The 26,355-nt window shown below is 36.8% G+C and overlaps 3 protein-coding genes across 3 annotated transcripts; 1 reads left to right on the forward strand and 2 right to left on the reverse strand.

Annotated features, from left to right (window-relative positions):
• Positions 1 to 7,354: 7,354 nt before the first annotated feature.
• On the forward strand, positions 7,355 to 8,779 carry LOC110785168 (zinc finger BED domain-containing protein RICESLEEPER 2-like). Its single transcript, XM_021989611.2, has 3 exons — positions 7,355 to 8,094; positions 8,223 to 8,529; positions 8,612 to 8,779. The coding sequence occupies exons 1-3, from the start codon at positions 7,765 to 7,767 to the stop codon at positions 8,746 to 8,748; spliced, it is 774 nt and encodes a 257-aa protein (XP_021845303.2). The 5' UTR covers positions 7,355 to 7,764; the 3' UTR covers positions 8,749 to 8,779.
• An 8,076-nt stretch (positions 8,780 to 16,855) lies between these two features.
• Positions 16,856 to 22,180, reverse strand: LOC130459890 (uncharacterized). Its single transcript, XM_056827520.1, has 2 exons — positions 20,657 to 22,180; positions 16,856 to 16,935 (listed from the first exon to the last, which is right to left on the reverse strand). Exon 1 carries the CDS (start codon positions 22,177 to 22,179, stop codon positions 20,662 to 20,664), a length of 1,518 nt encoding a protein of 505 aa, XP_056683498.1. The 5' UTR covers position 22,180; the 3' UTR covers positions 16,856 to 16,935; positions 20,657 to 20,661.
• A 3,349-nt stretch (positions 22,181 to 25,529) lies between these two features.
• LOC110785169 (uncharacterized) lies at positions 25,530 to 26,024 on the reverse strand. Its single transcript, XM_021989612.2, has one exon. The coding sequence runs from the start codon at positions 26,022 to 26,024 to the stop codon at positions 25,530 to 25,532; it is 495 nt and encodes a 164-aa protein (XP_021845304.2).
• Between the last annotated feature and the right edge of the window lie 331 nt (positions 26,025 to 26,355).

Here is a 26,355-nt window from a genome sequence, read left to right on the forward strand (position 1 = left end):
AATCTAGTCATTTCGATAAGAATAATTATTCTATCCAAAGAGTAACTATATCGTATAGAAATGTAATTTTAACTGTAAAACAATTACTATAAAAATAAGAATAATTATATATTCATTCTTGCATATAAAAAGAGTATATTGTAGAAACTATAGGTTTTGTAAAGTAAATGTATCTTCAGAATAGTAACTATAAAATAAAAAAAAATATAGTCATTTCGATAAGAATAATTATTCTATCCAAAGAGTAACTATATCATATAGAAAAGTAATTTTAACTGTAAAAAAATTACTATAAAAATAAGAATAATTATATATTCATTCTTGCAGACAAAAATAGTAAATTATAGAAACTATAGGTTCTGTAAGTAACTATATCTTCAAAATAGTAACTATGAAAATAATAATAATATAGTCATTTCGATAAGAATATTTATTCTATCTAAAGAGTAACTATATCATATAGAAAAGTAACTTTAGCTGTAGAACAATTACTATATTATAAAATAAACAGTATGATATATAGATGCTTTAGAAGTCATGTAGTAACTTTTACTATTATATAGTTACTATTGTATATTACATAATTACTGAAATAAAAAAGAGTAACTATATCAAAAGTAACAGTCATTACAACTCCTGAACAGTAATAAAGAAAACATTAACTACTTGGTTAGTTGTTTTAGCTACGACATTCTAATTATTTGCATCTACTAAATAAACCAGGTTTAAATCAAATATTTTTTGAACTAAAAAATACTAATCGACACGTTCACGTCTCTTTTTTCCACCAGCACGTCCTCTCCTTCCTCTACCACGTCATTGGTTTCCATTGTTGTCAGGATTTTCTTCTTCTCTTGCTTTTTTTTTCTTTGCAAAATTTATTCTTTGCACGACTTCAATTTTGGGTGCATCATCTTTGTATTTCTAAATCAATAATATTTAAGCTAAGTTAATAATTTAACATTTAAATATGAAAAAATAACATAGTAATTATGTAAAATATATAGTTTCTATTATGCATTATATAGTAACTCTTAGAATTAACGATTGTAAGATACTCGCAGAATTGCAGATATAGTTATTGTTATTGTTATAGTCATATAGTTATTGTCATAATAATATAGTCACCTTTATTACTAATAACATAGAGTACAAAGAAATAACATAAAAAGAACATAAAAGAACAAAATGATAACATAGTAACTATTAAAAACATATAGTTACTATTATACATGATATAGTTTCTCTTAATATTAATGATAGTCATATACGAGCAGGGTTGCAGATATAGTTATTGTGATCATAACATAGTAACTCTTATAACTAATAACATAGAGGACAACAAACAACATAAAAATAACATTATAATATACATAAAAAACTATACCAAACATATAGTTACTATAATACAAGATATAGTACCTATAAATATTATTGATGGTCATTTAGTCACAAAGTTGCAGACATAGTTGGTGTGGTAATAATATAGTAACTTGATCCATAATATAGTAACTACATCACTAAAAATGTCGAATAAACATAAAAAACATGCACATAACATAATAAACTAACATAGTATCTATTTCAAACATATAATAACTATATAAAACATACAATAACTATTGAAGAAAATAAACATATGGTAACAAATCATGATAAAATAAACATAATACATATTTCAAACATATAGTAACTATATAAATAATATAGTAACTATTGAAGAAAATAAACATATGGTAACAAATCATGATAAAATAAACATAGTACCTATTTTAAATATATAGTAACTATATAAACCATATAGTAACTATATAAAACATATAGTGACTATTATTATAATATAGTAACTATTGTACACATATAGTAACCATTATAATCATATAGTCACTATCTATGAAACGGGCAAAAACATACTCTAAATAACATAGTACATAATGTAATCGTATAGTAACTATTATTTATCAAAAAGTCACTATAAACTGTTCATAACATAATAACTATCTTAAACACATAGTTACTGTTTTAAAGTTATAGTAACTTTTTTAAAAATATAGTTACTCTAAAAACTACTACTAACACAAACACAACGAACATTCCAATGACTATTAAAAACACTATTTCGCAACATAAATTAAAAGTGACTATATCATTTATATACTAACTATGTGAAACACTAACCCTAATTTCAACAAAACAACAAACATTTCAAATCACTCAACAAAACAATAACTATTGTACACATAGAGTAACCATTAAAATAATATAGTAACTATTGTACACATATAGTAACCATTAAAATTACATAGTACCTCTTTAAACCATATAGTTACTGTATTACTCATATAGTTACTATTTTAAATCGTGAAGTCACTGATCGAATTCGCGAAGTGAAAACGAAATTTCGGTAAAACAAAAACATTAATTTCTCCAAAACAACAAATATTTTCAATTTTAAATAAATATAGACTTAAAATTCTTTTAAAAACAACAAACCGAGACGTGATCTCAAAAAATTCTTGCGAAGATTTGTAGACGAGCGCAAATTCTTCTATTTAATTTCGGCAACGACGAACCTCCTTCTTGATCTACTACTTCCTCCAATTTTTCCTCATCTAATAGATCCAATTATAAGAATTATAAGATAATTACGAAGAAAATCGAACAAAACCTAAAAATTTGGGTTAAATTTTGAAAAGCACAGAGAGAAAATGAAGAGAGAGAAATGAACCGAATGTAGATCTGAAATTTTTAAAAATAAAAAAGTTTAAAACGTATATAAAGTGGGCTAGACACAAATCGCATTGAAACTCTTTAAAATACATAGTAACTCTTTAAAACACATAGTTACTGTAATACGCATATAGTTACTATTTAAAATCACAAAATAACAGTCACGTGACAGTTACACATGTTGCCCATACAAATTACTCCGTTGCCCGGCCTGGTCCACACTAGGTTAGCGTGGACAAGGTTTATATTAGTGTAAACATTTTTTAATTGTTGTTCATCTTAACCAAAAAATCATCACCCCAAAAAGACTTGGCCTAGCTTATCATAGTCAATATTTTAACAGTGCTCCCCTTAGTCCCTGTGGATCTACTCTTGCTTTCCCTTTCTACCCAATAGAGAGACCAAGTTAGGTTTTATTTTTTGATAGGCTTGACGACGACCCTATCGGAATTTCGGCGCCGTTGCTGGGGACTTTGGTTGACATTGACTAAGTATTGGTTGATGAGTCTAGGTTTTGTGAATAATTCTTTTCATTTCTTATTCTTTCATTTTATAATTTGTGCTTGAAGTGGGTTTTGATTAAATTTATGGAGTGGCATAACCGTGATGGAGATGGTTCATTTGATAATCATGGAATGTATGACTATAGCACTTTGGATCCTCATATTGCGAGTTTTGGTGAGGCATATTATCAAAATTCTCCTAATTGTGCATGAATTCCTATGATTTGTCATATGTTTCTTATGAAGAGCCTTATATGTCATATCATGAACCCCCTCCCCAGGTTGGCTTTGAAAATTCTTATGATCCTCAATCATCGGAGTCAAGATTAGAGCATGTTTTCACATCCTTTATAGAGGCACAAACTAAGATTAACGAGCGTAACGATAAGTTATTTGAATCTTTTAATGATTTGTTGGAAATAATCGAACAACAAAGGTTGATAGATGCTCAAATCCAATCAAATTTGCAATCTTTGAACCATTATTCTAAATTGGTAGATGATGATGATGATTTGAGTTTTGTAGAGAATTAAAACGAAGTTGAGGAGAGTAATAATTTGAACATAGTGATAGTTGAGGAAGATAAAGGAAAATGCTATGAAATAGAGGAAGCGCCTTCTTTGGAGTTATGTAGAGTTAAGAGTGAGGAGATATATGATTCTTTGCCATTTATGCATCCATTTTTTGAGCCTCATCATGTCCCTTTCTCGAAAACTCCTGATATTATCCTCTCATATCCTAAACTTCCTCCCCTTTCTCTCCCCAATTTCACTTCACCTCTACCTCTTTGCACTCCTATGCATGATCCGGATAACAATTTTCAAGCAACGATTCTCTTTTTGGTAAATTTGATGTAAATGTTATTTTTGATTTACCAAAAGAGTCCCCAAAATCTTTTGATACTTTTACTTTTAGTTTTCTTTCTTCTTTTAAATCTAGGACTTATTTTAGATCTTTTAATTATTATTTTAGAAAGTTGTATAATTTAATGTATACCTTTCTTTCTTTAACCATAAATTTTCTTCTTATTTTTTATTTTGTATTTTTTGAAATGTGTTCCATTGCATTTGACAAGCTACTTAGGAGTTTGTCGAATTATTCACTAGATAAGGTCTAGCCAAAGACCGAAAACAAATGCACTTTGTTGTTTGTTTTTCTTTTATTTCTTCTTTTCCTTTGTTTATTTTAGTATGAGTTATAATGGTTACATTTGAGATGCTTGATTTTGATTTCTTAATGATGGGTTTAACTAACAAGTCCTTTGAAATGATGCTTGATTAGGTACCTTCGATCTCTCCACTCAATTTATGTTTACAAGAGGTTTTGGTATTTTTGCTACAAATAAATTACACATCATATGAATACAAGAAGAAGAATTTTACGTTAAATCAAGTAATGCTTCTCTTTCTTCTTCCTCCCTCTTAAGATATTGATGATGTGCTTCTTTTTGTCAAATTTTGTTTGCTTGTTCAGGAGAATGTGCATTGTGTTTGGTATTGAATGTTGTGATACATTGTAGTTATGGGAGTTGAATTTGGTGTAATTGAGAATGAATGACGAGGATGATAATTATTTTTATATTTGGATTCAATCATGGTTGTGCCTTTTCTTTCACATTATTCATGCTTTTTTTTGTTAGTTTTTCGTAAATATTTTGATTTTTGTCCAAGGAATGATTCTTGAAGATGAATCTATGTGGATTCCTTAACTTAGGATATTCAGGTGAATGAGTAGAGGTATTTCCATTGGATGTTTGTATGTGCGAGTTAGGGCGCTTAGTGATATTTTAATCTTCACTTGATGAAATACTCGATAATTCTATTGGTTGTCAAACTATGTGTTAAAACGAGTCTATCTTGTTCTCTCTTGGAAGTTTTTGCTTTCCTAATTTTCACCTAAAACTACCATTAGTGCACTTCCCATATCCCTCAAGCTAGCTGTTTCTAAGAGTTGACAAAGAGTCCAATAAGTGGAGCAAATGAGCCCACAAGGCAAAAGCCGAAAAGTCAAGTCCAAGTCAATAAGTGTAGCCAATCAGCCCACAAGGCTAGTAGCCTACTGTGTCAAAAAAAAAACTCAAAAGAAAAAAAAAATCGAAAAAGAGTCAATAAGTGGTTTACACTAGGGCTGGCAAAAGCTGACCCGACATGATAACCCGACCCGAAAATAGCGGGTTTGGGTTGAGATTTTCAACCCGATTAATTAAATGGGTTGACACGAACCCGACCTGAAGTTAAATGGGCTGGGTTTGGGTTGAGAATCTCAACCCGAAATCAACCTGTGTAACCCGAATATTTATATGGGTCAAAATTAGGTCGGGTCAACCCGGGTCAACCCGACCTGATAACCTGAAAAAAGTTTTAAAAAAAATAAAATAAAAAAGATAACGAATTTTTTTTAAAATAAAAGTAACACGGGGAGGTGGGAGTTTACTTCACGGTTAATACAACTTACTTGGGCCAAGCCCATATTTATACCCTAAATTCTGATCCATATAAAAAGGTAAAGAAATCTAAACCCTAAATTTCTACCCTCTCACACTCTCTCAGTCACACTCTCTCACTCTCTCAGTCACACTCTCTCTCTCTAAAAAAATTCTTGGGCGCCGCTTGTTTACTCTAGTCCCTGAGGTTTGACGGCCGTTCCTCTTCAATCCTCTCAATCTCTAGTCTCATCCTCTCTCAAATTTTCGGTTCATTCTCCTTATTCACTCGGTAAGTTTTCTCTAATTTATGCTTTTTTATTTTTTTTATTTTTTCGTTTTTGATAGGCTGATTTTTCGAATTTTCGTGTTTTAGATTATGATATTTTCGATTTTTCGAATCTGACAATGTGGTCACTCGAATTTATTTTTTGTTTCCTTCGATTATTTTTTGTTTTCTTCGATTTTTTCTATTTTAATATGCTGATATTTTTCGATTTTGTGTTTTTTCATTTTATTATGCTAATGTTTTTGAACTTTTCGAATTTATTTTCAATTTATTCGTTTTTTAGGGTTTTTTTTTCCGATTTTTTTTTTCAATTTTTTTTGTTTATTTCGGTTATATTTGTCGATATTTTTTTTCTTTTTCGGTTTAATTTTTCGAACTTTTTTGTTATTTCGATTTTATTTTGTTTATTTTGATTTTATTTTGTTTGTTTCGATTTTATTGTGTTTTATTCGAATTTATTTTCGATTTTTTCTAACTTTATGTTTTTTTTAGTGTTGCAGTGAAATGGCTGAAGGGGCTGATCAAATAAACCTTTCATCGGAGGGGGAGGAGCAGGAGGTTCGTTCTCATAAGGATAACATAGGGGAGGAGAGGGCTTCTCCTGTGCCGCGTGTTCTTCTTACCGGTAAGAAACGCCAACGTAGGCTCACTTCTAATGTTTGGGTGCATTTTGATTTTCTTGATGTGCCTGATGAGAATGGTAATCTGCTTTGTAAGTGCAAAAAGTGTGGTCAAACTTATAATGCTGATAGTAAACAAGGAACTGGAAATTTACTTCGTCATGTTAAAAATTGCAAAATGAGTAAATTTCGTGATGTTGGTCAAATAATTTTAGAGAGAACTTCATCTGGTTTGGAGCATAGGCTGCCTGTTTATGATGCTGATTATTTTCGTGAATTGGTGTGTCTTGCAATTGTTAGACATGATCTGCCTTTTCAGTTTGTAGAGTATGATGGAGTTAGGAGGTGTTTTGGTTATTTTCATCCTGATTTTAAAACTGTCTCCCGAAACACAATCAAATTTGATGTTCTTAAGATGTATAAGAAGGAGAAACTAAAACTAGAGTTGGGTTTAGTTTCGGGTAGAATTGCACTCACTTCTGATTGTTGGACTTCTTTAACCCCTGATGGCTATATCTCTTTGACTGCCCATTATGTTGATAAATATTGGTGTTTGCAAAAGAGAATTCTGAATTTTAGTTACATAGCCCCTCCTCATACGGGTGTTCATTTGTGTGATCATATTTATGGTTTGTTGAAGGAGTGGGGCATTCAAAAGAAAATCTTCTCTATTACTTTAGATAATGCTTCCTCAAATGATGTTTTTGCTGAAAATCTTAAAGGGGAGCTTGATTTGATTTGTGGGGGAGATTTTTTCCATGTGAGGTGTTGTGCTCATATTCTTAATTTAGTTGTCCAGGATGGTTTAAAAGAGATTGATGCTGCTGTGATTAAGGTTAGGGAGAGTGTCAAATATTGTAAGGGGTCTCAAGCTAGGAAACAAAGGTTTTTAGGTTGTGTAGCTCATGTGGAACTTAAGTCTGATAAAGGTTTACAGCAAGATGTCCCCACTAGATGGAATTCCACCTATCTTATGCTTGAGAGTGCTTTGTACTACAAAAAGGCTTTGATTCATTTTCAGAAAATTGATGCAAATTATGTTAATTGTCCATCAAGGAAGAGTGGGGTAGAATAGAAAAGATTTTTAAGTTTTTGAAAGTCTTTTATGAAGTAACCCTTGCTTTTTCCGGATCCCATTACCCTACTTCCAGCCTATACTTTCCTAATGTGTTTAGGGTTAGGTTGTTGTTAAAAGAGGAAATGAGAAGTTCTGACTTGTTTATGCAAAGAATGGCTACTAAAATGAATGAAAAATTTGGGAAATATTGGTCACAATTTAGTACTTTTATGGCTGTTGCGGTGGTATTGGATCCACGCTTCAAGATTCAATTTGTTGAGTGGAGTTTCAAGAAGGTTTATGGGGAAGGTTTGGAGTTTGAGATAGAGTTTTCTAAGGTGAAGGATGCTATTAAGACGTTATATGAGGCTTATGTGGCCTCATATTCTTCATCACATAATTCTGGTTCTGCTGTCCAAGGAGAAGGTGGGCGTGCTGTGGATGCTTCTAGTGGCAATTGGGATGAGTTGATGGTAAATAACTTATTCCTTTTGTAGTTTATAATTTTTTTTGTTAATTTTACGTTGTTTATTAGGTTTTGATGTGTTTCTTTAACGTATAAACTGCTATTTTTTCCTTTTGTTGTTTAATTTATTTGTAGGATTTTGATAGCTTCACCAATGAGCAATCAAATGTGGCTGTAAAATCTGAGATTCAGATGTACTATGAGGAGCCACTTATTCCCCGTGCTAACAAGCTTGATATATTGAATCATTGGAGAGCATGTGCGGTACGTTATCCAATACTTTCTACACTTGCCAAAGATGTCCTTGCTGTCCCTGTTTCTACGGTTGCTTTGGAATCTATTTTTAGTACCGGAAGTCGTGTTCTTGATTGTATTAGAAGCTCATTGAGTACAACAACTCTTGAGTCGATCATTTGTCTAAAGGATTGGACTTTTGGAGTGGGTAAGACATCAAATTTTAATGTTTATTACTTACTCTATTTACGTGTTTTAATAATTAATTTGCGTGTTTTATTATAATGTAGTGACTTTGGAGCCGCAAATTGAGGCTTTGTGTGGATCCGTCACGAATTTGAGGGTGAATGTAGAAGGTGATGAGAGTCCATTGCCAATGTCGCCAGCGATTGAGGCTCATCGGCCATCCTCCTCCAACAATATCTAATGTTATGTTCTTGTTTTAAAAAACTCTAGTTACTGTAATTTGTGCCTTTGAGGCAACTTTATTTGGCCTGTAAAACTTAATACTTCGTTCCAACTTATTAGGGTGTGAAAACTTAACTCCTAGACTTTTTATATTTTGTGTGAGATATTCAGGTATTTCTTATCAGGAGCTACTGCCATTAGAGGCATAATTTCAAAATATTATTTTCAAAACTGTTTGTACAGGTTAGCAACATTGTATTTGTGATCAGAATCCAAAATTTGTTGTTTGGGTTGGCTTGAAACAGATCAGGTTTAGGTTAACCCAACCTGAAAACAGCAGGTCCAGGTCAACCCAACCTTAAAACAACAGGTTCAACTTAGGTTTTTTTTGTGATTTTAAAATTTTTAAAATTTTCAGGTCAAAACAGACCAGGTTCAGGTTGACCTGATAATTAACAGATCAGGTTCAGGTTTAGGTTTTCAACCCGAATTCTTAAACAGACCAGGTTCGGGTCCGGGGGTAGTCAACCCGAACACGAACCCGACCCAACCTGATCTGATTGCCACCCCTAGTTTACACCACATGTCCTTTGAGGTAGTGGTTTAGTTGAGATGTTTGAGTGTGGGCTCGAAAATATAAGTAAAGTTCCCTAGTAATGATGAATGTCATTGCGGCTTAAAAATCACAACTCTAGACGCATTTCTCAATTGATTAAAATTTGTGTTTTTCTCTTAGTAAAAATTTAGCTTGGGGGAGTCCTTGTGCATTATAGCTTATTGGGTTCAATTTTGGGAACGTTTCCATCCTTTAGAGAACAATTTGTGATTTTTGGATAACTTAGAGACACTAATTGATGTTCGAAGCTTAACGGTGGAGCTTTTGCAACTTAGATTAGTCTATCCCCTAGATTCCTAATTCGCTGATACATTTTGAATGTGTTGGACGCGCCATCGAAGTATAGTGTCCAATAGTCGTCTCGTATCATCAGAAGTTCCTCGTCGGGGAGGAGGTAAGCTTCCGTGGTTTCCTCATTCGTGGCATGCTCGGCCAGGAATTCGGCTACCGCTCTTCCTTTGATTGTTTTTTCTGGCATGAATTTTAGGTCGAATTCTGAGAGCATGACTAGCCACCTGGACAGGCGACCATTTAGGGCGGGCTTTTCGTTCATGTATTTTAAGGGGTCTAGTTGTGACACTATATGAACAGTGTGGGCCAATAGGTAATGTCTGAGTTTTCTGGATGCCCAGACGAGGGCGAGGCAGGTTTTCTCAAGTTCTGTGTATCTCGTCTCGTACTGTATGAACTTCTTGCTCAAGTAGTAAATGGCTCGCTCGGATCCATGTACACACTGTGAGAGCATAGCTCCCGCTGCAGTATCCGTGACGGTTAGCTATAGGCGTAAAGGGATTCCAGGCAAAGGCGGGGAGAGGACGGGTGGTTTTCTTAGGTATTCTTTGATTTTATCGAAGGCAGTTTGGCATTGTTCATCTTATTCGACCTTTTCTTCTTTTCTTAATTTTTTGAATATTGGCTCACAAGTCATAGTAATCTTGGAAATGAACCTACTAATGTATTGCAGCTTTCCTAGGAAGCCCCTTATCTGTTTTTCAGTTTTTGGTGGGGGCATTTCGGTAATGGCTTTGATCTTAGATGGGTCAATCTCGATTCCTCGCGTACTAACAACATATCCTAGCAATTTTCCCGAGGTTACCCCGAACACACATTTTTGTGGATTTAGTCTCATGTTATATTTCAAGATTCGGGTGAAGAACTTTTTAAGTGCCGGGAGGTGACCGTGCCGGTCTTTAGATTTGACGATCATGTCGTCCACATAGACCTCGATTTCTTTGTGTATCATGTCATGGAGTAACGTGGTGGCTGTTCTTTGATAGGTGGCCCCCGCGTTTTTCAAACCGAACGGCATTACAGTGTAACAATATGTACCCCAAGGGGTAATGAAAGTTGTTTTTTCCATGTCTTCTTCTGCCATGAGTATTTGGTTATATCCGGCGTACCCGTCCCTAAAGGAGAGGAGTGCGTGCTCTGCGGTGTTGTCTACTAGTATGTCAATGTGAGGTAGAGGGAAGTCATCTTTAGGATTGGCTTTGTTGAGGTTTCGAAAGTCTATGCGCATTCGCACTCGTCCATCTTTTTTAGCTACGGGGACAATATTGGCCACCCATTCTGGGTAGTTGGAGACTTTTATAAAGCCGGCGTCTAATTGTTTAGTGACTTCTTCTTTTATTTTCAAGGCTATCTCTGGTTTGAGCCGCCGTAGCTTTTGTTTTACTGGCGTCATTTTGGGATCTAGCGGAATTTTATGCTCAGCGATTTCTCGATCTATTCCTGGCATGTCTTTGTAGGACCAAGCAAAGACACCCTCGAATTCCCGCAAAGTGGAGATTAGATCGGCTTTTTCAGTGGGAGTTAAGGTGAGGCCAATTTTAATAATTTTAGGATTTTCTTCTGTTCCAATATTTACCGATTCCGTGTTCTCAATTATAGGAGTTTTGAGTTCTTGTTCACTTACAGCTTTTATTAGTTCGGTATATTCCTCTTCTGGCTCTTTTTCGTGCTCATTAGTGGCGAGACATTCTGCATTATTACTCGGATTTTTAAGCGGCACATACTCAAAAGTTTTGTTTATCTTATTAAAGTCATGAAGCATTACATCAAAAAGATCTCCCGGAGTAGAGATTTCCGGGTCTAAACTATTTTTGGGAGGGGTTACAATTTTGCTAGGTTCGGACTCGGAGTCAGACTCGGATTCAGACTCTAATTCTTCGTACATCGGACCCTCTCCCGCAGATATCTTGAACTTCATCCCACGAGCATTAGTCCATTTGAAAGTCTTGCGCCACCCTCGTTGGATTTGGTCGCCTTTTGAGGGTGATGGAGCGATCAATTTAGTAGGATCGAACACTTCGTCTTGGAGAGCTAATGCCATAATTTCTGTTTCTTTCTTCGCTTTTTTCTTTTCTAACCCAAACAATAGCCCGAAAGCATGTGAGTTGGGGAGCGTTTTTGGCATAGCATGATTCTTTGGGGCGAGTGGCCTTTGAGAACGTAAAGGGTCGTGTCCCAGAGCATGCATCTCTTGGGTTTGTGCGACCTCTAGGTATAGATGTTCGGGATATGCTTCTTCCATCGCGTTCCTTGATGGCTATCACGGGCAAGTACTCAGGGGCACTGCATAATTGTTGTGGAGTAGGAGACACATTAGTTTGTTTCGTGAGTCGGTTTTTTAGACATTCTATGACTACCCTTAAGTCGGACTAGTATATTTGGACTGCTATGTGTGCACTTTGAACTCTTTATATTTTCGAAAATCTCTGCCCGTGTGACATTCATAATTATTTGCATGGTCGACTTTTAGTGTCGAGCATTGCCGTCGTAGGAGGCCTAACAACGACACAAAGAGTTATTAATTTTTTTTTCACGAGTCGCTTTTGAAATCGAGTGTTTTTCTTACGCCCTCGTAGCAATTCTTTTTATGAACATTTTTTTGCGCTACGTATTTTCCTTTCGCGCGGGCGCCGAGGCTGCTGCGCCTGACCAGAAGGCCAAGCAGCAACTTCAGCGCCCAGCGAGGGGCGTGAGAAATTCTGGCGCCCAGCCAGGGGCGTTGAAAATGCGTCCCTGGCTGGTTCTCGTTTTCTGTCTTCTGTTTATGCGACTTCGATTTGCGTGCTTGCCTAATAACGTCCTTTACGCGTAGCAGCGTTTGTGGGATTCGTTACAGGCCATCCCGAGCGTCGCTTATTTTTGTGGCGATCATTCGGGTTTGCGGAACACGTGTTTCGGTATAACTCTTTGGCAAATTAGTCTATGAATGTTTGGGAAATTTTTAAGGTCGTTGGTTTTCTAGGATAGTTTGTCACACACAATCACATATTTCGCTACACATAACTACATTACAAACATGGATTTGAAAATTAAGTATGTCACGTAGTTTATGATAGGCTTCTATGGGTAGTTTATTTGCGCCTGGCTTGGTACCGCTTCTATCGTAGATCCAACACATGCCCCGGTCGAGGTAGTGTCTTCAACAGACGAATTTCGCCCAAGAGGCCAACCCGCAAGTGCAAGCCAAGGGGGCATGCAGGCGAGAGGGACCTAATGAGCGAGCGATTGGGTTCGGGATAGGTGTACTACCTACACAAGTACCGAGTGGGCAACATGCGTGGCGTATGCACCCCCCTATTGGCGGAAAAAGGTATCCTTAGTCCCAACTCCCGAGGGAGCCGAGATTCGTTATGCGGTTCTGCCCGTTCACATTAATATGCTGATTTTCAGGTCGTCCCAACTTGATGGGGAAATAAACGCGGGGTAGGATCGTTTCACCCTTCGGCTATTTTGATTACCTACAAGCACGAGTATTTCCTTCACTGTCCCCAGTGGAGTCGCCACTGTGAGGGGGTCGAAAAAGCACGAGGCTAATGCGTGACCTCGTCCCTCGTGGGTGTGACGATTCTTTTTATTCAATCAAGTGTAATTGGATTTCCTGTGAGTTTACACCCAATTGACTAGTAATATAGGAGTCGCCATTCAGTTTTTAACGACAATGAGAAAAACTGACAAAACCCGATTATCGTGACATAAAGGGAGTGCAATTATGTTTGACCACGACGGCCGTAGGTTCCCTTGTGATCCCTGGTGTGGGGATCTCTCAACATACACCCGCAAGGTAGAGATTGAGGGTTCGGGGGACTGTAACTACCGAGAGGAGTACTTCGCTCGTCGATAACTCCAGAGGCAGGATATCCTTACTAGCTCAGCATAAATAATTGAAGGGACATGCGTTAACTATTAAACTAATCTGAGTTGATTTTAGCAATATGCAACATATAATACTAGATCGATCGCGATTATCTGATTTAAGTAGCATTAAGGGACCTAGCATGATAATCCAATTTCCCGAAAATATTATATTTGTTAGGCGTGATAGAACAATCAGATTTAGTTAGTTTAACAGTTCATAAAAAGGGCGAGGAAAGCAATTAAATCATCGAGAAGGGACACATTACGACGCACCCTTGAGAGGTGCGTCACGGTTCTCAGAAAACTAACCACTTTGACTTTGCTATTTCTCCTTTTTATTTAACGAATCTCAATTATGGGACAGGATACGTTCTGTTCGATTTATGGATTGATTGCGACAGAACGCGTGAACAATTTCGCAGCGTCAGGCTTAGGCTAAGGGTTGGAGTCAATACTCAGAATATAATTGTGTGTTGTGTGTTCCTTTCACGTCGAATTTGGGGCTGTATTTATAGGGAAGAGTTCGTGGAAAGATAGAATTGCAGAGTTCTAATCCACAAAGAATTAGGAAAAAACACGTACCCAGGTATTTTCAGCGCCCAGGCCTGGGCGCCGAAGATTTCGGCGCCCAGAGCCAGGCGTTGAAAATAGGGTTTGGGCTGTTTTCTTAGTCAGATTCGGATTCCTGAAATCCGTAGTGTTTGAGACTTAATCGAGTCTTTTAGTGCGTATCAATTTCATTACGGAATGCGCCTGGGCCCGTTACGAACTCTAGGCTCGTTAGGATTTTAATTAATACGTAACTCTTATTTCCGAATCATATTAGGAATAGGATTCTCGCAGTTTTCTATTTCATTTAGGATTTATGTCGGAATGCAACACCTAATTCTGACAGGTTTCTATCTTTTATGACTTGCCACTTTTAGAAGCTACCCTTTACGGCAGTTACTATTTTTAGCAGGTTTCTATAAATAGCAGGTTTCGGGTGAAATGAAAAGGGGAATTGAGATTCGTTTATTTTATAGGAGATGCGTTGTCAAGTGGAGATTTATGTTTTCATCATCGAACCTTCCCTTTCGGGAATGGGGACAAAACACTAGTGGAAAAACAGTCATTTGCGTCGGTCATTTAAGCCCATTTGCGTCGCACATTGGTGCGACGCAACTGGCCGCGACGCAAATGAAAAAGTCATTTGCGTCGCACTTTTGTGCGACGCAAATTTGAGTCATTTGCGTCGCAGTTTTACTAAACAGCGACGCAAATGACTTTTTTTTTGACATCCAGAAAAAGTCATTTGTGTCGCTGTTTTACTAAACTGCGACGCAAATGACTATCCAGGATGTCAAAAAAAAAGTCATTTGTGTCGCTGTTTTGTAAAACTGCGACGCAAATGACTCAAAATAATAAGGTCATTTGTGTCGCAGTTTTACTAAACTGCGACGCAAATGACCTTATTTCTTCTTTTTTTTTCATTTTTTTTATTGAACAACTTCATATTTCATGTATCTGGATCACAGTATTATATATACATGCATAAAAAAAATAGTGGAATATAGTTGAAAATTTTGACAGAATCTCCTTTGTAATATAACACTTCCCAATAATCGGGAATTATAATACATGCACCTGTCAAATATAGTTTTACAACCCCATTAAAAGGCAATCCATCATATCATATCGTTCAACCAACATGTTGATAACGAACCTAACAAACGAATATTACAACAAACTAGCTAGCTAGATTTACATCGGAATTGGTCAAAAAGTAATCAGCCCAAAATTCTTTAACCTCATTAATCTCCTCGAATGAAAAAGGCTTTGTTCTTGAATAATCCTAAAAATACACATGCAAGTATATAAATAATTAGGTCAACAATCAATAGTTATGCCTAGAGCTACTTCAATTTATTAAAGTATATCACATACCGTAGTAAGATCTTGACTATCACGATGCTTTGTAAATATATCGTACATAAAACGCATGACGTAGTAGCCACACTCTAGTGATCCCGGTTGTTGAGGACACTACATGATTAAAAAAAACAACACAAGTAAATTTTATATGAAATTATACGTAGTAATTTTGAAAAACTTGATCTTTAGGTAAGTATTAAACTAATTATACCTGTGCCGCAATCCAATTCAATTTAGTTCCTTTAGATTTTCCATTTTGTGCCTTGTAAGTCCGAAAAGCCCTACACGTTTGACAAAAGGGGACTTATAGCTATATACTTTATTATATTTTTGTATCATGTAAATGCAAAGAATTCATAAAATACTTTACTTACAGGTTCAATTGGTTCTTAATCATCAAATTTCTCTTCTTCTGCATAGAATCAAATATGTAGACCTGAGATTTAGCCAAGCAAATAACTAAAAGAATCCAATGCCTCCTACGTACAAACAATAAAATTATGTCGTTAGAAAAAAAATATTAACAACAATCAACAATATAATATGAAAAATAAATTTAAAATGTTCTTACTTTTCGAAGTATGGACATAAGATGAATGACTTAGAACTGAGTGTTGCCATGGATTGCGACATGTATAATAGAACACGATTTATATCACTATACAACATGGTTTCCGAGATCATCTCCGGGCACATGAATCCCAAAGCATTGGTAGAATGATCAAATTCATCCCACGACTCATATAAAGCCCTACATAGCTCAATAACGTTAAGACAATTGAAAATATAATAATTAGGAGAGAAAATTTAATTTAGGAAACTCACAGTATAAGAACTTGCAATATCGATATATTGAGCCATGCTCCCGAGAGAAGTTGATTGATGTCTTCAACGGCGATAATAAGTTCACGGTCGTTTTCAAAATTGAATGCCCTTTTACTAGCTTGCAACTTAACATCCTCCCCTTCTTTTAATTTAGAAACCATAGTTTTCATACAATTGCACTGAACTCCCAATTTTTGCGAGCTAAATTTGGGAAGAAATTGTTTGTTTGCCTTAGTGTTGGACCCTTTTGTCTCGCGTTGACTTTCAACCATTACCTCTTTCCCTTTAGGCTCTTTGCTTGTAGCCCTTTTCTCGTTAGGCTCTTTTCTTGCAGGCTCATTTACCTGAGTTATGAATTTCAAATAACCATATACATATTAGTGAACATAAGTGTATGATATAATATTTTCGAGTCAAATTTGATGCATAATGATAAGTTACCTCAGGACTCGTCACAAGCGAAACCAAATTTGTTGGCCACTGAGTGAAAGTACCAAGAGCTTGTCCAAGTTTCTTTATAAATTGAGAAGGCACGGGGACTGAAGCTTCTTTATACGCGGGCTCAAATTCATCAACGCTCACCTTCACGTTATCGGCAACAAGGTTGTTATGGCGATCAAGAGTCAATTCCGGATGTATAGTACCAAAGGCAACAAAGACTTTCTCTGAGTTTATCAACAAGTATAGCCGGCAGGAGGTAGGTTCCTTTATTTGAAAAAAACAACATGTTAGAAAAATGACATTTTCGCAACCATTTATAACCATTTATAAGTTCAATATTGAACCTAAGCTAGGACTCATTCAAAACCATTTATAAGTTCAATATAACCTAAATATGCAAAACTGAACAGATCAGAACTGATCTGCACAGACCAGAACTGGTCTGCACAGACCAGAACTGATCTGCACAGACCAGAACTGGTCTTCACAGACCAGAACTGGTCTGCACAGATCAGTTCTGGTCTGCACAGATCAGGTAACTGGTCTGCACAGATCAGTTCTGGTCTGTGCAGATCAGTTCTGATCTGTGCAGACCGGAACTGATCTGCACAGACCAGAACTGGTCTGCACAGACCAGAACTGGTCTGCACAGACCAGAACTGGTCTGCACAGACCAGAACTGGTCTGCACAGATCAGTTCTGGTCTGTGCAGATCAGTCCTGGTCTGTGCAGATCAGTTCTGATCTGTGCAGACCAGAACTGATCTGCACAGACCAGAACTGATCTGTGCAGACCAGTTCTGGTCTGTGCAGACCAGTTCTAGGGGATTTTGTTGGTCTGTGCAGATCAGGTAACTGGGAATAAGTTTTATTATTGATGCAAAAAACAAGTAAACATAAAAAATAAAAACAGTTGAAATAAGTTAAAAGCTAGGCAAGTAAACATAGTTAATCAAGGAGAGGAACCTAAGGACTCATTTTCGCTCCCGATTTTCCTAAAATGAACCTAAGGACTCATTTTAAACCATTTATAAATTTAATATGATTACTAAAAGGTTATAAGACTCATTGAAATCCATTTATGCACGGTTAAAGGTCGTTTAGGTCGTTATAGGTCATATGTAGCCTAAAATGGCATTTTCGCTCCCGATTTTCCTAAAATGAACCTAAAGACTCATTTTAAACCATTTATAAGTTTAATATGATTACTAAAAGGTTATAAGACTCATTGAAATCCATTTATGCACGGTTAAAGGTCGTTTAGGTCGTTATAGGTCATATGTAGCCTAAAATGGCATTTTCGCTCCCAACTTTCTTAAAACTAATTATTTAAAAGAAACAAATAATCTTATATACCTGAATGTTTGCAAATGGATCAACACCCCCAGATTGACAACTACTAGGAACTCGAACATCCCCCGTCATATGACTCGGTATTGAGAGACCCAGCTCTTTAGCGAATGTGATGAATTTCTCCTTAACCATGACATCCATCTTTGAGTTCATCTCTTGTATTGTCTCCTCTCTAACCCTTTGGGTTACTCTTGCTTCCATTTCCATGAGATCTACATTTTCAATTGGTCGGTATCTACGCCGCTCTCCGGTCCCCCACACAGCTTTGATGCCTACTTTACTACCAAATGTAAGTGGTCTCCTAGTCTTAGTCTTATTAAGTGCACGAGTTAAAGCATCATCAAACCGATGAGGAACAAATGTCCCTTCCGCTTCTTTTTGTTTCCATTCATCCTACATGAAACCAAATAGTGTTAGGGAAAATTATTGCTTCTGCATCCTTTTGTTTTTTACCTTAGAAAATGAAATGAATGAAACCAAAAACTGTTAGAGAAAATTAACACTTACAATGGTATCTTTGACCTTTTGTGTTTGCTCATCCGGCAAGTATGTATTTCCTTTATCATCTTCTACTGATCTTCCAAGAAGCCATAAGTGTGTCCTTTCCGAGAAACTTGAAACAACCGTAGAACTAGAGGAACCAATGGATGACGAAGAAACCGAGGGAAGGTACCCTTTGCTACGCCATTCAATGGACTTTTCGGCATACGATTTTTGTCCCATATGATGAGGATGTATGTTGAAAGATTGGCTCGCTCTTGCTTTCTTGCTTATTTCCTAATGTTGGGAGAAAAATATAAATTATTAATTACAACCAAAAAAGAACTTTAATATAGTCAAAACTTTAATTGATAATGATTTTTATACCATATATTCTTCTGATGTACGATACTTCACAAATTCCTCCCACATATCTTTAGTTATGAAATCATACAAGTTATAAGGCATCTTTTTATTTGCAGGCATTTTCCTTGTCTCTGTGATCCAACCTGTATGTAATTTCGATTTGAAACCCCTCCAAGCCTTATCACACCTCTTTAAGACTTCTTCTTTCTTAGTCTCATCTTGGATATGAAACTCTCTCTAAATGAAATAGAAAAAGCAATACAAAGGTTTTAGCAAATGAGTAACATGTATAGACAATTGAGGAATGCATATTCTAAAATAATGACATTTTCGGTTACCTTGACATCTTCCCACAATGTGTCTTTGATTCCTTGCGAAACGTGTTCCCAATCTTTAATCAATATAGAGACTTTTGTGCGGCTTATCTCGCCAATGTGAGTCTTGAATTCTTTTACCCATTTTCCTATGGGTTGGTTAAAGCAATCCCACTCAATTATTCTTGGAACCCCGGGCATGTCTTTGATCCCTTTTGAAGGACCTCTTGGCTTCCTTTTCTTCTTTTGGTTCCCTTGATTTGCCTCTTGATTTGATGGCTCCTGTCCATTTGGGTCCTCAAGGGCATACATATCTTCATTCTCCATGAAATAAGTATCAAGGTGAACCAATTCAACAACTTCTGACCTGAATAATTAAGTGGCAAACCAGTCAACTACGGCACACAAATTAGACCAAAAATGTGCAAAATTGAACAGACCAGAACTGATCTGCACAGACCAGAACTGGTCTGCACAGACCAGAACTGGTCTGCACAGACCAGAACTGATCTGTGTAGATCAGTCTTGGTCTGTGCAGATCAGTCCTGGTCTGTGCAGATCAGTCCTGGTCTGTGCAGACCAGTTCTGGTCTGTGCAGATCAGTTCTGATCTGTGCAGATCAGAACTGGTCTGCACATTAAAACCGATCCGGGACTTGCATTCAACAACCAATACGAAGTAAACAAGAGTTCATGCAAATTCAAAACTATTTCATAATATAATTCATAAAAATAAAATTAAAAAGAAAGAAAATGAAGCCTAAAATGACATTTTCGCTCCCGATTTTCCCAAAATGAACCTAATGACTCTTTTAAAACCATTTATATGTTTAATATGATTAGTAAAAGGTTATAAGACTCATTGAAATCCATTTATGCACGGTTAAAGGTCGTTTGGGTCGTTATAGGTCATATGTAGACTTAAAATGGCATTTTCGCTCCCGGTTTTCCTAAAATGAACCTAAGGACTCTTTTTAAACCATTTATAAGTTTAATATGATTAGAAAAAGGTTATAAGACTCATTGAAATCCATTTATGCACGGTTAAAGGTCGTTTGGGTCGTTATAGGTCATATGTAGACTTAAAATGGCATTTTCGCTCCCGGTTTTCCTAAAATGAACCTAAGGACTCTTTTTAAACCATTTATAAGTTTAATATGATTAGAAAAAGGTTATAAGACTCATTGAAATCCATTTATGCACGGTTAAAGGTCGTTTGGGTCGTTATAGGTCATATGTAGACTTAAAATGGCATTTTCGCTCCCGGTTTTCCTAAAATGAACCTAAGGACTCTTTTTAAACCACTTATAAGTTTAATATGATTAGAAAAAGGTTATAAGACTCATTGAAATCCATTTATGCACGTTTAAAGGTCATGACAATCTCATAATCCTTGGAACTCCATCAAAATTTCCCTTTTTTAAAAATCAAAACCGATAATAATTACAAAATCAAGTTCATGGAATCGGCTTACCTCTCTCACTCTTTCTCTTTTGCAACATAAAATCCTTCACCGTGATCTCGACGAGTAAGACTCATGTTAACATCATCAATTGTTTGAGGAATATGCCACGAGGAAGGTGGAGTCTCATTAAACTGTTCATCATATTCTTCTTCATCATCTACATCCTCGACCCCAAGTATTCTTCTTTTGCCTTCAAGAACAACTGACCAACTACGATCGGCAGGGTCAACAACATAAAAGACTTGTTTTGCCTGTGATGCTAATATGAATGGATCTTCAAGATGCCCGACTCGACTAAAGTTTACAAGTGTCAAGTACCCATGTTCATCACTTTTGACACCGCGACTAATATCAACCCACTTGCACCGGAATAGAGGTATCTTAAATTCCTTATATTGCAACTCTAATATTTCTTCAATTACTCCATAGTAACAATACTTCTTATCTACAAGTGTTCTATCTCTCGCACTAGCATATTCCGAAGACAAGCCCATTGCCGTAACACCACTATTTTGCATCGTCGTTTTGTCATCTTGTCGCTTAGTGTAAAAAGAATAGCCATTGATGTCGTACCCCTCATAAGAGATGACTTGACATTTAGGACCATATGCCAACCATCTCAACGTGTCAGATACAACCTCAGGCGTTTCGGTGATTTGATCCATCACTCGACTCTTGAACCATGTGAGGAACGAACGATTATGCTCTGTTATCAGTTGAGGACCATTTTTTGAAGGATATTGCTCTCTAAGAAACTCCATGTGCTCATCCACATATGGATGGACTTCACTAACAGTTTGCACCACAAACAACTCAATCTTACTCATCATTTCTGAACCGATTGATATCCTTTTCCTGCCGATTGTACCTTGACCCCCAAGTCTCCCTTCATGTCGAGACTTTGGTACTCCAATTTCTTTCAAATTATTCAAATATTGAGCAACCCATGCGGCAACTTCCTCAGCAACGGTTCGTTTGACAATACTAGCTTCAGGTTTGGCCGGATTCATCACTCTATCTTTCAAGGTACCCATCTCTCGTTCAAAGGGATACATGTACCTCATACAAACTGGCCCACAAAGCTTAATTTCACGAACAAGATGAATAATCAAATGAGGCATCATGTCAAAGAATGATGGCGGAAAATACTTTTCAAACCGACACATGGTCTCAAGTACATCCGCCTGCAAATCATCCAGTATTGTTGGATTGATCACCTTGCTACAAATCGTGTTAAAAAAGAAACACAATCTTGTAATGGTATACCTCACTGGTGGCGGCAATATTCCTCGAATTGCAACCGGCAACAATTGTTGCATCAACACGTGACAATCATGAGATTTCATTCCAACTAATTTCAAGTCAGACATGGACACAAGGCTACGAAAATTTGAAGAGTATCCAGCAGGGACCTTTAAGCCATGCAAAGACTCACAAAAGCTAACTTTCTCCTTTTTAGACAAGGTGAAGCAAGCTGGGGGAAGGTACCAGCGTTTTCCCCTCTCTTGAGGTGCCAACTCGGAGCGACCCATAGCAGCCATATCTTTTCTAACTTTAGGCCCATCCTTCGTTTTCCCTTGCATATTCAACAATGTCCCAACAATGGCATCACAAACATTCTTCTCAATATGCATTACATCCAAACAATGCCTAACTTCCAAATGTCTCCAATATGGGAGATCCCAAAGCGTAGACCTCTTCTTGTAACCACCACTTGACTGACCTTTATAAGGCTTACCAAACTCTGTCTCAATGTCTTTAACCCGTTCATAAACCTCACACGCACATAAGGGAGTAGGAGCTTCTCTCTTCTCCACTTCTCCATTAAAAGCTTTCTTCTCTTTTCGAAAGGGGTGATCTTCAGGAAGATACATCCGATAATCCATGTATACATCTTTCCCACAAAACTTTAGGCGCCTCGAGACCAAATCATCATGACAAACTGGACATGCCTTCTTTCCCTTTACAGAATACCCTGACAAATTTCCATAAGCTGGAAAGTCATTTATCGTACAAAAAATCATGGCACGTAAAGTGAAATTGGTTTTGGTGTATGCATCAAACATCAACACCCCTTCATCCCACAACAATTTCAAATCTTCAATGAGTGGCTCTAGATACACATCTATGTCATTTCCGGGTTGTTTAGGCTCTAGATACACATCAAGAGAGACAACATGATGTATCTACGCTTCATGCATAACCAAGGCGGCAAATTGTATATGGTGAGAAGAACCGGCCAAGTGCTATATTGGGTACTAAGTGTCCCAAATGGGTTCATTCCATCCGTGCAAAGACCAAGCCTAAGATTCCGAACTTCTTCACTAAAGACCTTGTACCTTCGATCAATGTTCCTCCATTGTGGAGAATCAGCAGGATGCCTCATTAACCCATCTTTCTTCCTCCCTTCGGCATGCCACCTCAAGAGTTTTGCAGTTTTCGCTTCTGAGAAAAGGCGCTTAAATCTTGGTATAATTGGAAGATACCAAAGCACCTTAGCCGGAGTAGGTTTCTTCTTAGTTGATGTTGAATTATTATCCACGATCTTGTAACGGGACGATCCGCATCTTGGACACTCATGCAGATTTGCATACTGCTTTCGATACAACACACAATCATTTGGACATGCATGTATCTTCTCATAATCCATACCCAAAGGACAAATAAGCTTCTGGGCCTCATAGTTAGACCTTGGAAGTTTGTTTCCTTCGGGAAGATTATCGGACGTGGCCTCCAAAAACTGTGAAAAACTCTTGTTGGTCCAACCGTTTTCCACCTTTAAGTTGAAATATTTGACGACAGCACCAAGTAGAGTTTGTGTAGAACCAGGATATAACGGTGTTGCGGAAGCTTTGATTATACTCTCATACATACGGGGACGCTCAACGAATTGATGGTCTTCCACATCATGCATCATCTCATCTATCCTATCTTTCTCCTCTTCTTCCTCACTTTCAACACCAATATCATCCTCAATTTCATTTTCATCACCATTATCACAATGATTATGCTGACTCGAGCTCGGCATACTAGAGCTTGCCCCATGATCTATGCTCTCACCATGCCATGTCCACGTCGTGTAGTTACTCTTAAAACCGCGACGAATTATGTGATCAACAATATCATCAATATCCCGATACCCCCTTGAATTATTGCAATCACAACAAGGACATTGAATTAAACTTGATTCATGTTCTGATTGATGTTTCAAGGCAACCTTACTGAACTCTTGAATCCCTTGTAAGAACCTTGTAGAAAATCGTTTACTACCATACATCCAACTTCGATCCATTTTCAACCACTAAAGAAAAAATAATATGACCAAATTTTGTCGAAGGTTAGAATATAAACTAGGATATTCATATCATTTTAAATCCATGGCTTTATAGCTTCCAACTAAACCTACCATAACTAATAACAAGTTCCCATAACGTACAATTCATTTCACATAACAAATTCACAAACCCAAATTTTGTAGCAAACCCAAAACATGATTTCATGTATCACCTAAATTCATTTCATAACCTAAATTCATTTCATAACCTACACAAACCATCTCATAAACCTACACAAACCCAAAACTTCATTTCATAACTTTTAATTCAACAAATCCTAAATGTAATAAACAATTAAAATTCAACAAAACCAACTATTATAATAACATATTCCAATTCATCAAAAACTACAATTAAAATTCAACAAAACCTAAATCCTAAAATGTACCCAATTAAAATTCAACTAAATAATATCCACAATTAAAATTCAATCTTAAATTTCAATTCAAATGGATGTACAACTAAAATTCAATCATAATATCCACAATTCAAATCAAAATGCACCCTTAAAATTCATTTTAAATTTAACTAAATAATATCCACAAACTTTCAATCTTAATATCAAAATTTAAATTCAATCTTAAATGTAAACAACTAAATAAAATCCACAACACTCAATTTAAACCTAATTATTGAAAGTTTTAATATTTAAAAACAATTTAAATCGTACCTAAGAGAGGAGGGACGAACTGAGCAGGGGCGCCGGCGGAGTGGGCGGTGGCGTGGTCGGCGGCGTCACAACGACAGGCTGAGGTGGTCGGCGGCGATACAAGCAGCAGCTGCCGTGGTGGCTGGGCTGCGTTTTCAACACGAAAAAACCCGGGAGACTTGCGTTTTTCAGCAGTGAACGACGGGGATGGAACGACGAGAACGACGCAGGCCTGCCGGAGATGGAACGACGACAGCAATGAACGACGGCAGTGAGGTCCGATGGCGGTGCAGCGCCAGTGAGGTTCAGTGTTTGGGCTTAATTTGGTTTATGAGGGAATTGTAGAAGACTTAGGTCAGTATGTAGAGAATTGCGGGATGGAGGAGGGAAACCAAAATTAAAAATCCGAAATTTTTTTACCTCAAGTGCGTCGCAGAATTAGTAAACTGCGACGCAAATGACTCTTAGTGTCATTTGCGTCGCAGTTTACTAATTCTGCGACGCACTTGAGGTAAAAATTTGCGTCGCATTACTATTAATCTGCGACGCAAATGACTCTGAAAACATATTAGAGTCATTTGCGTCGCTGGTTAGTAATTATGCGACGCAAATTGCTAATTTTAGTGCTAGTAACTGTTAATTGCGTCACATGTTTAAATGTGCGAGGCAAATATGGTGATGCAAATGATTGTTTTTCCACTAGTGAAAGTAGGTATCTACAACCAGTACAACATAATCAACAACAAGGCAACAGCCAATAACTAATCAACTACAACAAAGGCTAAGTAAGCATAAACATATGCTGGCTAGCAGTTTCCCTACAAGCAACTCTAAACATGATATCTGGAACAATATCAACAGGCTTTCTACATTTGTGATTAAACACCATTTCATTCCTCTACAGCCATATGCTGTAAAGGCACTCAGCAAAATACATAACAAGCAGCTTGTATCTATCCCCAGTTCTCTTGGTAGCTTTCAGAATCCATGCTAACTCTTGATCAAAAGAAGAAGCTTTCCTGGTAAACTTTAGGCTATGCAGAATAGTATTCCAGACTGCAGCAGAATAATCACACTCAAAGAACAAATGTGCTGCAGATTCTTTTTTTGTGGTACACAAGGGGCAATCCTCCACAGTAGTGATCTTCCAAGCCACCAACCTGTCCTTAGTAGGGAGCCTATTCCAAAGAGCAAGCCAAGTTATAAACAAGCTCTTAGGGGATGCTTTGTTATTGCATACAATCCTTCTCCATATAACTTTCACATGATCACCAAGAAGACACTGATACATCTTTTTGATAGAAAATTTGCCATTCCTGCAAACTGTAACCCAACCTCCCACATCTTCAATCATTTGAACAGAAGATAAAATCTTCTTAAGTGGCCAAGACATAGCAGCAGGCCACTTAGTATCAAGAGATCTTCCCTTAATATAGTAGGTGTGCACCTACCTACACCACATCTTATCTTTTTTGTGTGTCAGGGCCCATAATAGCTTAGCTACTGCAGCTTTGTTCCAAAGACTCATTTCTTTAATATTCCATCCCCTTGCAGTTTTAGGGAGGCACAAATTGAACCAAGCAACCAAGAACTTCCTTGATGGATCAGTGTGACCAGTCCACAAGAAAATTCTACAGAAGTTTTGAATCTCCTTAATTACCTTCTTAGGAAAGATGAAGATCTGGCACCAGAATGATTGCATGCTTAGAAGAATAGTTTGCACC

Source organism: Spinacia oleracea, chromosome 4 (assembly GCF_020520425.1).
Source record: "Spinacia oleracea cultivar Varoflay chromosome 4, BTI_SOV_V1, whole genome shotgun sequence".
Lineage (NCBI taxonomy): Eukaryota > Viridiplantae > Streptophyta > Magnoliopsida > Caryophyllales > Amaranthaceae > Spinacia > Spinacia oleracea.